This window comes from Aethalodelphis obliquidens, unplaced genomic scaffold (genome assembly GCF_003676395.1).
Source record: "Aethalodelphis obliquidens isolate GAN/ISIS:26980383/991018 unplaced genomic scaffold, ASM367639v1 scaffold38, whole genome shotgun sequence".
Taxonomy (NCBI): Eukaryota; Metazoa; Chordata; class Mammalia; order Artiodactyla; family Delphinidae; genus Aethalodelphis; species Aethalodelphis obliquidens.
This window is the reverse complement of record NW_020837982.1, coordinates 3,945,454-3,959,618: the sequence shown is the minus strand read 5'-3', so window position 1 is coordinate 3,959,618 and position 14,165 is coordinate 3,945,454. Positions and strand designations below refer to the sequence as shown.

At 49.3% G+C, this 14,165-nt stretch overlaps 1 protein-coding gene across 1 annotated transcript; it reads right to left on the bottom strand.

The window, feature by feature from the left end:
• Positions 1 to 4,467: 4,467 nt before the first annotated feature.
• Positions 4,468 to 8,773, bottom strand: ERAL1 (Era like 12S mitochondrial rRNA chaperone 1). The gene is made up of 10 exons (XM_027130458.1): positions 8,420 to 8,773; positions 7,140 to 7,267; positions 6,948 to 7,025; positions 6,500 to 6,546; positions 6,275 to 6,336; positions 5,995 to 6,107; positions 5,661 to 5,909; positions 5,370 to 5,519; positions 5,168 to 5,248; positions 4,468 to 5,051 (listed from the first exon to the last, which is right to left on the bottom strand). The coding sequence occupies exons 1-10, from the start codon at positions 8,700 to 8,702 to the stop codon at positions 4,929 to 4,931; spliced, it is 1,314 nt and encodes a 437-aa protein (XP_026986259.1). The 5' UTR covers positions 8,703 to 8,773; the 3' UTR covers positions 4,468 to 4,928.
• Positions 8,774 to 14,165: the final 5,392 nt, after the last annotated feature.

The following is a 14,165-nucleotide window of genomic DNA, read 5'->3' as shown; positions in this document are numbered from 1 at the left end:
AGGATTAGATCAGTTTTCCAGCCTTTCTTTCTAACACCTGTTAAGCTCCTAGAACCACGACAGCCTCTTGCTTTGAGTCCCCTGCATCTAAAGCAAAACAGGAGAGCGAGAACTTCCCAGAACTTCTTGAAGTCCTTGGTTCCAAGATGAGTTTTGCTGCTAACTGTGCTGTGAGTGAGACATTGAAAGACCATATTTTTCGGCCTTTTATCTTTGTACAAAACTGCCGACTTCGTGAAACTTAGTAAAACAACCAAGAGAAAATTAAGAGTAATTTTACTAGCTGAGTCCCGTTTCTTTGATGTGTATCTCCGTGTGTTATAGGTCTATGCAGACATCATACATGTGTGTTGTGTATGTGTATCTGTGTGTGACTCTGTATGTCTGTGTACCTGTGGGTACCTGCTGCTGCCTTCCTATTCCTCATAGGGTCATGGGTTCCCTGATTCTGAGAGGTGGAGGGAACCCTGAGGCTTTGGATGATACATCCTCCCCTCCTCTGGGCCTCAGTTTCCTCTCTTATATAAAGGAGGGACTTGAACTTCATGATTTTGAAGGAAACTTGCAGATCTTACTGTCCTTAATTTCATCACTCAGCACATGGTTTAAGGACTTCATCCAAAGAAGGACAAAATAAGAGTCAAACGTTTAAAGCTGCAGTGGCAGGGACTGGAATCAGACTTTGGAAGGATAAGGTCCCAGACAAGCCCACCCCAGTCTCAGGAGAGCCATGAAGCTCCTAGTCTGAAGAAAAAGCTGTGAGCATATAAGGCTTCTCCCAAGGACTGGGATTGTGTCCCCCAACCCCAGGCTGGCTGCCAGGCAAGGGGCAGAGTCTCCACGTGACCTGCAGAAAGGGAGAAGTACTCCCAACCTAACTCCCCTCAGGGTTCTAAGGAGGGAGAAGGATGGAAAAGCAGCCATCCAGGAGACCGCCCTCAGCATGAAGTGTCCTCAGGTTCTACTGTGGCCCCTGCAAGCTCCTGATAAGCAAAAGGGCCCCTACCCTGATAGCCCTAAGTCTGCTAATCAGGGTCCCCAGACTACCCCGCCCAGGCTCAGGCTCTCCTTCAGCCCACACCCTGAGCGCAGGCTCCTCCACCCAGCTTGAGGCCACAGTCACAAGATCTCTGGCTGGTGGAGATATTTCTCCTCTACCTCCAGGACCCCTGAGTTCTGTCCATGCTCACCCTTGGACTTGGCCCCCAGGGTCTAAGTGGAAACCTAGCCAGCGAGTGGCATGAATTTGGCCCTAGTGCATGAAGGCTTTACTCTGGGAAAGGAGCCTGGATTATCTGTGGGGTCACAGGACAGGAAAGGGGGTCGCAGGGAGGCAGGAGTAGACAAGGATAATTCCTCACTGGAATTAGTACCTACATAATGTAGGTAAATTAGTACCTACAGCCCTTCTCACCCACATTTCTCACTTAATTCTTACAACTTGGTAAAATACGTATTATCACCAAAGCTCAGAACAGTGGCATTTGCCCCCAGTCACACAGCAAGAGAGTGAAACAGGAAAAGAGAGAAGGAAACTGACATTGGTTCATGCACGCTGGGCTCTGATCTGGGTGTTTGACATGAGTGCTCCCATAATCCTTGTAACCACCGCTTGAGGTAGGTTGGACAGCGCCCATTTTACATTTGAGGAGACTGAAGCAGAGAGCACTTGGCCCAGAGGCACAGAGCTGGATGCAATGGAGTCGGGACTGTCACTCCAGGCCTGTTACCTCTAACCCTGGGCTTTCTCTATGGCCTCCAGCTGCTTTCAAGAGTATTTCATGAGTTTTCAGATGTTCAACAACAGGTCTCGGGACCTCCCTGGTGGCGCAGTGGTTAAGAATCCGCCTGCCAATGCAGGGGATACGGGTTCGAACCCTGGTCCGGGAAGATCCCACGTGCCGCAGAGCAACTAAGCCTGTGAGCCACAACTACTGAGCCTGTGCTCTAGAACCCGCGTGCCTAGAGCCCAGGCTCCGCAACAAGAGAAGCCACTGCGATGAGAAGCCCACACACTGCAATGAAGAGTAGCCCCCGCTCGCCACAACCAGAGAAAGCCCACGCACAGCACCGAAGACCCAATGCAGCCAAAAATAAATAAATAAATTAAAAAGAAGCAACAGGCCTCACCTGCGGCCTTCAGCGAGCCCCTGTGGGAAGCGGGTGAAGTAGGCATTAATTTGTTTAACCCCTTCTGTGGGCTAAGTGCTAAGTGCTTTACCGGCAGCTCATCACCTAGCTCTCACAGCTCTGCGAACTGGGGACTGTTATTGCTCCTGTTTACAAAGGCGAACATGGATGGTCCAAGAAAATGGCTTGCCTGAGAGAGCCACATCTTTGTCAGTTTGCCTCCTCAGGTCAAAGTCTCTCCCCTCCCCCACATCAGTCATCCGACGTGAATGCCTGTTTAGTCACTGCTCTGTGGTAGAGATACAATGGTGAATAAACCAGGCCCTCGTGATTATCTGCTTAACGTGAATAATCACACAAATAAACGAGCCCATAACAGGGGGATTTAACTAGCCAGGAAAAACTTCCCTGCAGAAGAGACACTTAGAGATCTGAAGAGGGAATAAGAGTTAACTAGACAAGAAAGGAGGGAAGATCATCAAACAGAGTCAAGAGCATGTGCCAAGCCTCTGCGACGGCAGGAGATAAAACACCTCCAAGGAACCGAAAGAAGTTTGGGTCTCTCCCCTCACTCCCCATCCTGGCCTCATCTGCCCCTGCAGAGAGGGGTGTAACTGCTTCCCAGAATACACACCAGATGGTCTAGGAGAGGAGAAGGGGAGGGAGCAGAAAAGCAGACGTGTTCCCCAGAATGGGGGTCCAAGGAGCAGAGGCCCTGCTTTGAGGAGTCTCTACTCCAAGTCTCACCTTTCCCAGAGGCAGAGAACCTAATACTGCCGGGCTCTCACTCTGGGGGCCTTGAGCTCTGACGAACAGCCCCTACCCTTTCCTAAGCTGGCTCCCACGTGAGCTTGGGACTCAGCCAGCCACCCTCAAATGTTCCGGCAGAGGACCCCTCCCCCTAGAGGACCTTGCCCTGGCAGAGGTGGGCAAAGGGTCCGGCCTCCTTGGGTTCAGCATAAACATAGACAAGGGCCGGGGGACTGAAATTTAGGTCAGCGCTTGCCCCAAGATCCAGATATCAGGACCCTCCCTGCCTTATAGAGATTCAAACTAACATTCCCACCACCAAAAACAACCACTACCACCTCCCCAGGGCTCTGACCAGCAATTAAGCCCTGCAGGATGGCTGGGGTGAGGCTGTTTTTTCTTCAGCCAGGCCCAAGCCTAGCAGGCTTAGCAAGGTCCATAAAAGAGTATGTGACAGGGCTTCCCTGGTGGCGCAGTGGTTGAGTCTGCCTGCCGATGCAGGGGACACGGGTTCGTGACCCGGTCCGGGAGGATCCCACATGCCGCGGAGCGGCTGGGCCCGTGAGCCATGGCCGCTGAACCTGCGCGTCCGGAGCCTGTGCTCCGCAACGGGAGAGGCCACAACAGTGAGAGGCCCGCGTACCGGGGGAGGGAAAAAAAAAAAAAAAAGCGCAAAGAGTATGTGACAAAGGGCCTAATGGAGAAGGGCCAGTGACCCTCAGTCCAAGGAGTCTAGCAGGGAAAGGGTTAAGAGGCAGGGCCTTCCAGAACCCGTGAAAGTGCCCCGCCCAAGGGGAGGGGCCAGCTGGTGGATTAAAAGGGAGCAGCTTGAGTGGAGAGGCAGGAGGGATAGGGTTTCCCTACTTCCAAAGGCCTTAGTCTGCAGTTCCAGCCCCAGGTAAGTGTTCCTCCTCTGGGTCTGTCTGCTTGTTGGTCTGACCAGAGGAAATTTTCCGCTTCATTATGTGACCTCTGGCTTATTAAACTCCGGCACTGGGTCCCTAAGGACATCTCAACAGACCCTAGCTCTGAAGGGCTCTTTGGATCAGTCCCCTTCAGGCTGCCCTTGACCACAGAATCAAGGAGATGCCGGCCAGGGAGTGGGGAGCTGTGTCCATCCCTGACCTGTCCTGCTGTGCCCCCAGTGCCTGGCTCTCTCTGCCACAGTGCTCTTCAAGCCATGCTCCCTGTGCCTCCTGCAGGGCCCTGGCTGGGATATCATCATATACTGTAAGTTTGTGATGAGACACTACAGTATAGATGATGTACTAGTCCGGGTACTCCCAGCTCTGGAGGCTGATGAAGAGGCCAGGGGTTGCTGCAAGCCCACCGTTCTCACTGCTCAGCCTATCACAGCCTGCCGACCGCCAGGGCACTTGGGGGTGGCGAGGAAACCGTTACCATTACTGAGTTTAGTAATGGTAACGGTTCTCTTGCTGCACCCAGAAAACGTGCCAAGAAGATTGCTCGGGACCCTGGAGCAGCCTACTGAAGGGAGGGAGACTCCAGCTCAGACAACGGGGTAGGGGTGGAGGGAATGGGTACGTTTTCTTTCCTGTTCTAAAGAAATAAAGATGAGACCCAGAATGCTGCTTGTCTTTCAACTTTATTAGCATCCGAGATTGGAGAGAGGGATCAAGGACTTGAGGAGCAGGTGGGAGGCACTATCTCACTCAGGACACGTGGGTCCTTACACAGCTGCAAGGTGTACGAACTGAGGGGAGGGGAAAGATCTCCCTGCTAACAACTCAGGAAGAAACTCGGCCCAATGCCAGGTGGCAGAAGTGCTCCCACACCAAAGGGCCAGCTTCTAAGACCTAAGTAGCTACAGGCCCAGGCAGAGGAACCACGTGGGAACTAGGCTAAGGCAGATTCCTTCCTCCAGCAGGAGGCATGGCCGGGCAGGGGCTGTGCATGCTCGGCCAGCCACCCAGTCACTGTCCAGGCCCGGCTCCAGGCCCTGCAGGCCCCAGGTAAGGGCAGCTCTGGTCAGTGGCTCCCGCCAGCAGCCTGGGCAGGGATGCCTTGGGAAAGCTATCAGAGGGTGGTCACTTGAGGAGTTTCACAGACAGGCGGAGCTGAACTTCACAGAGGAAGATGTTCATGAGGTCGCGGCCCACCTCCTGTGCCACCTGGGAGATCAGGTGCCCTTTCGGACCGATCAGGATCCTCTGAGGGTGGGGTAAAAGACAGGGACGTGAGCCTGCTCTCAGAGCTCCCAAGCAGTCAGGGAAGAACCCCTGCCTAACAGAGTACTGGTCCCTCCTCCAAGCCCGGCCCTGCTTACCATGTGAGATTCTTTGGGCACCAGAAGCTTCTGCTCAATCATCAGCTTCCCGTCTGGCCCTTCCTCCCACATTACTGTCTTCTGCACAGGGAGACACCGTGACTGGTCAGGCAGGCCCCTACCCCGCCCTCTTCGGGACCCAGCTGTCTGCTCCGGGCGTGTGCCTGATGGAGAGCCCCATGACCCCTAACTGCGCCTGCACCTGCTGCACGTTGTAGGGCACCTCCTGGGGCAGGTACTCCAGGAGCTTCTCTCGGATCATGTTGGCGCAGATCTCCTCAGGCGTCTGGCTGGTGAGGACTCCACTGTGGAACTCCCAGGGCCCTGGCCGGGCCTGTGCCAGGAGGTATTGCTATGGGCACAGAGGGAGTAGGTAGGCATCTCAGTCCCAAGCAGGACTTTCCTCTCACTCTCACTTCCAAGAGGAGGAACTCTGAGGCTTGTCTTCACATGGTGGAAACCAAGGGCCAGGCTATGGTCAAGGCCAACTGACCTTTAGTGTTTTCACATCCTCCTGGCTTAGGGCTGACAACATGAAGATCTCCTGGAAGTGGGGCCAGCCAATGCGCTGAGGGTCTCCCACAGACAGTGTGTTTGGGCCCTTAGCTGCTGGGCTGGAGCAATGGTTGCCCGGCTGCGAGCGGACAGCCTGCCTCATTTTGAGCTTCTTGCCATTGACCACACCTTCAGTGAGGGCTGCTGTAAGCTCCAGGAGAACTGACTTCTGCTTCAGGCAATCAACCTGGGGGTGGGGGACGGGCAGAGGACTGTGGTCAGTGAGACGGGACCCTTGAAGTAGACCCCTTCCTCAGGTAGGTGGTGCTCACCTTGTTCATGACAAGGATGCTGGGGACTTGGGAGAACTGGGTCAAGCACTGGAGCACCTGGGGACTGAGCTGGTTCCGAGTCCACTTGTCCGAGACATCCACGAGAACCACAACTGGCAGTTGGCAGTGTAGGGAGGACAAGGTTATGACCACTCATTCCCCTTAACCCCCAAAACTTCCAGGGTATGGGATCTGGCCAACCCCCATTCCCCCCAAACTATCAGCAATGAGAGGCCATGACCATGTAAATTGGGCTTCAGATTCCCATCCTGAGCCTAACCCAGATCAGCAGATTCCATGCTCTTCCATGGATCTTCCAACAAAGAGAGCTCCAGATGGTGCCTAAGGGTCAGACATACATAGATCAGAAAGGGTCTTGGGAGTGATGCCCTCCTGAGGAGGGATGGGGTGTGATAAGGGGGTTTTCTAGCCCCTATGATGGAATCTCCCCACTCCCTCTTCAACATCTTTCCCCCCTACAACTCCCTGTTTCCCCAGATATTACCTTTTCTGTTTAGCAGGGCTGATGAGGCCAGGTGTGTCAAGTAGAATCTAAAATCAGGAAAAAGAGATGTGCAGACCCCCGACCCCAGGAGGAAAGATTATGGCTGGGTAGTGAAAGGTCACCCACCCTTGATGTCAGGAGCCTGCCCCCACTTCTTGGCCAATTTTTACCCTCCAGCCTTGCTTTAATTCTAGATAGGATCCAGGAGAAAGAGAACAACTGTGAATATCTGGAAGACTAGGAAGCAGTAAAGAGGCAGTGAGACCTTTCTGACTAGATGCCGAAGGGGGAAGGTAGAGAGAGAACTGCACAGGCCTAAAAGGAAGAGGAGCCCCCTTCCCTCAGAGCAGTGAGCCTAAGCATCATTTTCTTCAGGTCCAACAGTAAGGGAGACCCTCTTAGCTTCAACCTCTGTCCTGTTTGCTGGACATCCATTGCAAGTACCCACCACCTGGGTCTCTTTCTCTGTGATGACCCCCAGAGCTTGGCTGCGAGTGGTGTGCACCTTCTGGGAGACAGGGAACACCTGCCAGGAACAAAGAAGTCCCAAGTGAGGTCCCAGATCCCTCTAGAACAATCCACGAAAGCACAGTAAGAAGTGAGAAATGAAAGGGTCGGGGGTGTCAAGGATGCAGCATACTTTTCGGCCCAGCAGCTGGTTGGAGAGGGTTGACTTTCCTGCATTCGGGGCACCCAGGAGGACCGCTCGTAGGACTCGGGGGTTCTCAGGCATGTCGGGGCGATGGACCAAAAGGAGATCCTGCTCATCTGTGTGTGGGAATGGGAGGGGAGTGAGAGGTAGTGCAACATGGATCCCCTGTCAGGTACTTGGTCCTACGCATCCACAAAGGGAATATGGATACGAGATTCATGCATCAGGTTGAAGCCGAGACCTGGCTTTGAGATTCAGTTTGTCCATTACGTTGTTTATATGCCTTTATCAAGTTCTCTAACTGCTCTAAGCCCCTTAGTTTTCTCATATGTAAAACAGAAATGGTATTGATGACTACTTACTGTATAACCTTTTGACCATTGGCAATTGTGTGAAACCACTCAGCACAATGCCTGGCACTTAATACTCAATAACCTTGTGGAATCGTATTGTGTAGTTGTGCCCAGTAAATGTATGTACATGTGTGAAAGTATCTCTATACCAGATAAAGCCAGAAATCCCTCCAGCTCTATCTTACCCTACTAAGGGTACAATGAAGGCTCTGCAAACTTTCTCAGTCTTTCTGTAATTGCTCCTCATGACACTGCATCGTAGTTACCAGTTTTTGTGTTCAGCCTTTAGTCTATGCTACTTGAAGAATAGAGGGTGCTATTTCCAGGTGTACAGTTGACCCTTGAGCAACATGGGTTTGAACTGTGTTGGTCCACTTATACGCAGGTTATTTTGTTTTTTTATTCGTCACTACATGTGTACTATGCGACGTGCAGTTGGTTGAATCCTCAGATGGGAATCGTGGATACGGACGAGCTGCATATACGGAGGGCCCACAATAAATTATATGAGGATTTTCGATTGCATGGGTTCTGCACCCCTAACACCTCTGCCCCGAGTTGTTCAAGGGCCAACTGTAACTCAGTGTCTTGACAAGTAGATGGGTCAAGCTTGCTCCCCATGTGAGGACAGAGAGCCACAACTCTTCCATGCCTGTGGCCCTTCAATCTCCTGCTCTTTGTGAACGTCTGTGGTTGTGACCAGATCGGTTCCCTCTGGCTCGAAAACTCTTAGAACCTAGTATCTCTTTCCTATGAGATCCTTCACTACTCGCTTCTCTCTCTCGGGGCCTCAAGATCGTTTTCTGTAATACAGAGCCAAAGACGATATCCCCAGAGACTGAGGCGTTTCCCCGACACGGGACTTTCTGTGCTAAAACAGTGACAATCCCAGACAAATCTATCTGGGCCCTTTACCTCTGTGCATGGACACGGCGGGGACGCGAAAATTCAACGAGCTGTCTGGCTGAGAGAGTCCGAGGAAGCAGTCCAGGGCTGAGCTCTGGCCATTAGGGCGAGAAGCCGAGGCCAGGCGGGGACCAGAAAAGGCCGGGCCCGAGACACAGGAGACGCACCTCTGCTGACTGCCCAAGAGCAAGGGGAGCCGGGTCACCCATTCCCTCGCGGCGTCGGGACCCGGCGGCCAAACCCCTAACACTGTTCGAAGGAGCTCAGCACCTCGCCTGCCGGGGGCAGCCATCGCAACCGCAAGGCACTCCGGGAACTCCCAGGAACGCACCTATGATTGGACAGTGCTGCGGAGAGGCGAGCGAGCGGGAGAGAGCTAGATCGGCCCGAACAGAGCGGAGGAACATGGGACATTGGAGGTGGGCTGGAGTTGGAACCGCTCTGGAGACTGCCCGAGGCTAAGGAACGGGGAAAAAGGTGTATTTAGAGTTTGTGTGAGCTTGAAGATCTTTTGGATTCTCATACGCATCGTGTTTTCTTCTTCTCCTGCCAAAGTTTTGTAGAAGGCCCTTCTAGCCCTGCCTCATGAAAGACTACATCTCCCACGAGGCCAAGCGGCAAAATCGTTCTCTTAGCGCCTGACCTCACTAAGCGGGAGAAACTCGCGCAACGAAGGAGGGATGGTCCGGGGCGTGGGACCGTGTACTGCTCCCCGTGAGGGTCTTTTTAGTCCTTTCCAGCCTCAGGCTTGCAGGATCCCCTCCCAGTGCCCCTCTGGCTTGGCATAGCGTCGGCAGCGGCCTCCGGCAGTCTGTACCTTTACTTTATGGGAGCCTCCTGTAAGGAAGGGTCGGTGTTCCCGATGAGCAGCAGACCCGGATTTCCCTCCTGTAAGACTGGGCTACTATCTCCTCTCTGAGGCCATTCCTTTCTGGAGAAAAACCAGAGGGTCTGCAAAGGGAGAAGAAGCGGCTTAGTCACCTAGGATCTCCCGGACTGCCTTAGCGGCCTGAGGAACCTGATATACCTTGGCCGATCTGTGGCCTTAAGCCCTCTCTTCATCCTTTGAAGCCTCAGTCAGACTTTTGGAATTGAGGGATAAATCTCGCGGGTTTGGAGGTGCTGAGGATACAACAATGAACAAAGCGGACAGAAATCTCCAGCACGGGACTTGTATCCTGGGGGCTGTGCGTGTGTGTGTGTGTGTGTGTGTGTGTGTGTGTGTGTGTGTGTGTATGAGAGAGAGAGAGAGATATGTAAGTGACCTGTGACCTGACAGGAATAGTTTCAGTAGAATGGTCTGGGTGAAAGCCTAAATGGAGTGGGTTTAAGAGAGAATGAGGGGAAAGGAATTGAGGGCGGCCAGAATATATATACAACTCTTACCAGAGGAGCTGAGCAAAAGAGAATGGTAACACAAGAGTGGAAGAGAGGGGTGGAGTTAAGAGACGATTTCCTTTTTCTTTTTTTTAAGATGGGAAGTTTTTGTTTGCTCATGGTAGTGACCTAGTAGAGAGGAAGAAATGGATGATATAGGACAGAGAGGGGAGAATTGTTGGAGGATGGTAAGAACCAACTGGCCAGGCTGCTGTTGTCGGAGTGGATGCTGAGTGTCCAGAGAAGCTCTTAGTGACATGGATTGACAGAGCCTTGGGCAGCCAGATGCACTGATGGTTTGCAAATGGTGTCAGGTTCCAGCTTTCAGGCTGCCTGCTCTGTTAGTAGAAGAAACAACCTTTTTGGAACATGATATTCTGGATATCCTTTGGGCATATGGGTGTCCAAATAAAAAGATGCTACTAAATATGAGACAGCCAACAATCAGAAAAATACAAATCTTCCTTCATGGACAGTTAGGTGAAATACCATTTCAACTGCAATTTAGGAGAAGGGAAATGTCAGGTTAAACAGTAGTTGAAGAGCTTAATTGCATAAATGCAACTATCACCCAAGGAACACATATTAAGTACTACACTGGTGGTAACAGATAACAGTGAAAGAATCCCAGGGATGACACAAAAACTTAGGGGAAATGATTCAAAGTGTCTTGTTAATTCTCTTCTTTCCCAGAGATTTTCTATCTATCAAGGGATATTGTGGGGGGAATTTTGTATTTTGTGAGGTTAGGAGAGATTAATCAAATGAATCAGACTGCCTGGGTTCATATCTCAGCTGGCCACTTATTAGCTGTGTGAGTTTGGACAAGTTATTTAAACTCTCCACGTGTCAGTTTCCTCTTCTGTAAAATGCAGATGATAATAAACATTTATCTAATATCATATGTTCATTTGAATCTAGGGTTTAGAACAATGTAGGCTCTTAATAAATGTTCCTATCTTAAGGCTGTTTTACCCCCTCAGAAACCTTGTTCCATGAATTATCCTTTCTTTTCTTTTTTTTAAAGTAAATTTATTTATTTAATTTATTTATTTTTTGGCTGCCTCGGGTCTTCGTTGCTCCGTGCGGGCCTTCTCTAGTTGCGGCGAATGAGGGCCGCTCTTCGTTGCGGTGCGTGGGCTTCTCATTGCAGTGGTTTCTCCTGTTGCGGAGCACGGGCTCTAGGCGCGTGGGCTTCAGTAGTTGTGGCACGCAGGCTCAGTAGTTGTGGCTCATGGACTATAGAGCATAGGCTCAGTAGTTGTGGCGCACAGGCTTAGTTACTCTGCGGCATGTGGGATCTTCCTGGACCAGGGCTCGAACCCATGTCCCCTGCATTGGCAGGCAGATTCTTAACCACTGCTCCACCAGGGAAGCCCCTATCCTTTCTTTTCTGTATAGACAATTTCTCTCTGTACTATATGCCTCCCATCAGTATATATATATATTTTTTTGTTTGTTTGTTTGTTTGTTTGTTTCCGGTACGCGGGCCTCTCACTGTTGTGGCCTCTCCCGTTGTGAGGCACAGGCTCCGGACGCGCAGGCTCAGCGGCCATGGCTCACGGACCCAGCCGCTCCGTGGCATGGGGATCTTCCCGGACCGGGGCACGAACCCTCATCCCCTGCATCGGCAGCTGGACTCTCAACCACTGCGCCACTAGGGAAGCTCCAGTGTATATATTTTTTAACATCTTTATTGGAGTATAACTGCTTTACAGTGTTGTGTTAGTTTCTGCTGTATAACAAAGTGAATCAGCTATATACATACATGTATCCCCATATCCCCTCCCTCTTGCGTCTCCCGCCCACCCTCCTTATCCCACCCCTCTAAGTGGTCGCAAAGCACCGAGCTGATCTCCCTGTGCCATGCAGCTGCTTCCCACTAGCTATCTATTTTACATTTGGTAGTGTATATATGTCAGTGCTACTCTCTCACTTCGTCCCGGCTTACCCTTCCACCTCCCCATGTCCTCAAGTCCATTCTCTACATCTGTGTCTTTATTCCTGTGCTGCCCCTAGGTTCATCAGAACCTTTTTTTTTTTTTTTAAGATTCCGTATATATATGTTAGCATAAGGTATTTGTTTTTCTCTTTCTGACTGACTTTGCTCTGTATGACAGACTCTAGGTCCATCCACCTCACTACAAATAACTCAATTTTGTTTCTTTTTATGGCTGAGTAATATTCCATTGTATATATTTGCCACACCTTCTTTATCCATTCATCTGTCGATGGACACTTAGGTTGCTTCCATGTCCTGGCTATTGTAAATAGAACTGCAATGAACGTTGTCGTACACAACTCTTTTTTGAATCATGGTTTTCTCAGGGTATATGCCCAGTAGTGTGAGTGCTGGGTCGTATGGTAGTTCTACTTTTAGTTTTTTAAGGAGCCTCCATACTGTTCTCCATAGTGGCTGTGTCAATTTACATTCCCACCAACAGTGCCAGAGGGTTCCCTTTCCTCCACACCCTCTCCAGCATTTATCATTTGTAGATTTTTTTGATGATGGCCCTTCTGACCAGTGTGAGGTGATACCTCATTGTAGTGTTTGACTTGCATTTCTCTAATGATTAGTGATGTTGAGCATCCTTTCATGTGTTTGTTGGCAATCTGTATATCTCTGGAGAAATGTCTATTTAGGTCTTCTGCCCATTTTTAGATTGTGTTGTCTGTTTTTTGTTTTTTTTTTGATATTGAGCTGCATGAGCTGCTTGTATATTTTGGAGATTAACCCTTTGTCAGTTGCAAATATTTTCTTCCATTCTGAGGGTTGTCTTTTCATCTTTATGGTTTCCTTTGCTATGCAAAAGCTTTTAAGTTTCATTAGGTCCCATTTGTTTATTTTATTTCCATTTCTCTAGGAGGTGGGTCAAAAAGGATCTTTCTGTGATTTATGTCATAGAGTGTTCTGCTTATGTTTTCCTCTAAGAGTTTTATAGTGTCTGGCCTTACATTTAGGTCTTTAATACATTTTGAGTTTACTTTTTTTGTGTGTATGTTTGTTAGGAAGTGTTCTAATTTCATTCTTTTACATGTAGCTGTCCAGTTTTCCCAGCACCACTTATTGAAGAAGCTGTCTTTTCTCCATTGTATACTCTTGCCTCCTTTATCAAAGATAAGGTGACCATATGTGCGTGGGTTTATCTCTGGGCTTTCTATCCTGTTCCATTGATCTATATTTCTATTTTTGTGCCAGTACCATACTGTCTTGATTACTGTAGCTTTGTAGTATAGTCTGAAGTCAGGGAACCTGACTCCTCCAGCTCCATTTTTCTTTCTCAAGATTGTTTTGGCTATTCAGGATCTTTTGTGTTTCCATACAAATTGTGAAATTTTTTGTTCTAGTTCTGTGAAAATTGCCACTGGTAGTTTGATAGGGATTCATTGAATCTGTAGATTGCTTTGGGTAATATTTTCACAATATTGATTCTTCCAGTCCAAGAACAAGGTATATCTCTCCATCTGTTGATATCATCTTTAATTTCTTTCATCAGTGTCTTATAGTTTTCTGCATACACGTCTTTTGTCTCCTTAGGTAGGTTTATTCCTAAGTATTTTATTCTTTTTGTTGCAATGGTAAATGGGAGTGTTTCCTTAATTTCTCTTTCATACTTTTCATCATTAGTGTATAGGAATGCAAGAGATATCTGTGCATTAATTTTGTATCCTGCTACTCTACCAAGTTAATTGATTAGCTCTAGTAGTTTTCTGGTAGCATCTTTAGGATTCTTTATGTATAGTATCATGTCATCTGCAAACAGTGACAGTTTTACTTCTTCTTTTCTGATCTGGATTCCTTTTATTTCTTTTTCTTCTGTGATTGCTGTGGCTAAAACTTCTAAAACTATGTTGAATAATAGTGGTGAGAGTGGGCAGCCTTGTCTTGTTCCTGATCTTAGTGGAAATGGTTTCAGCTTTTCACCTTTGAGAATGATGTTGGCTGTGGGTTTGTCATATATGGCCTTTATTATGTTGATGTAGGTTCCCTCTAGGCCTACTTTCTGGAGAGCTTTTATCATAAGTGGGTGTTGAATTTTGTCAAAAGCTTTTTCTGCATCTATTGAGATTATCATATGGTTTTCATCCTTCAATTTGTTAATATGGTGTATCACATTGATTGATTTGCATATATTGAAGAATCCTTGCATTCCTGGGATAAACCCCACTTGATCATGTTGTATGATCCTTTTAATGTGCTGTTGGATTCTGTTTGCTAGTATTTTGTTGAGGATTTTTGCATCTATGTTCATCAGAGATATTGGCCTGTAGTTTTCTTTTTTTTTTTTCGCCGTACGCGGGCCTCTCACTGTTGTGGCCTCTCCCGTTGCGGAGCACAGGCTCCGGACGCGCAGGCTCAGCGGCCATGGCTTACGGG

Excerpts from the sequence above, each read along its gene's own strand:
- ERAL1 (XM_027130458.1), bottom strand. The coding sequence starts at position 8,702 with ATGGCTGCCCCCGGCAGGCGAGGTGCTGAGCTCCTTCGAACAGTGTTA. Across the intron at positions 6,108-6,274 it reads CATGGAATCTGCTGATCTGG|TTGTGGTTCTCGTGGATGTC; the intron begins GTTAGGCTCAGG and ends GCCAACTGCCAG. Across the intron at positions 5,910-5,994 it reads GCATCCTTGTCATGAACAAG|GTTGATTGCCTGAAGCAGAA; the intron begins GTGAGCACCACC and ends CCCCACCCCCAG.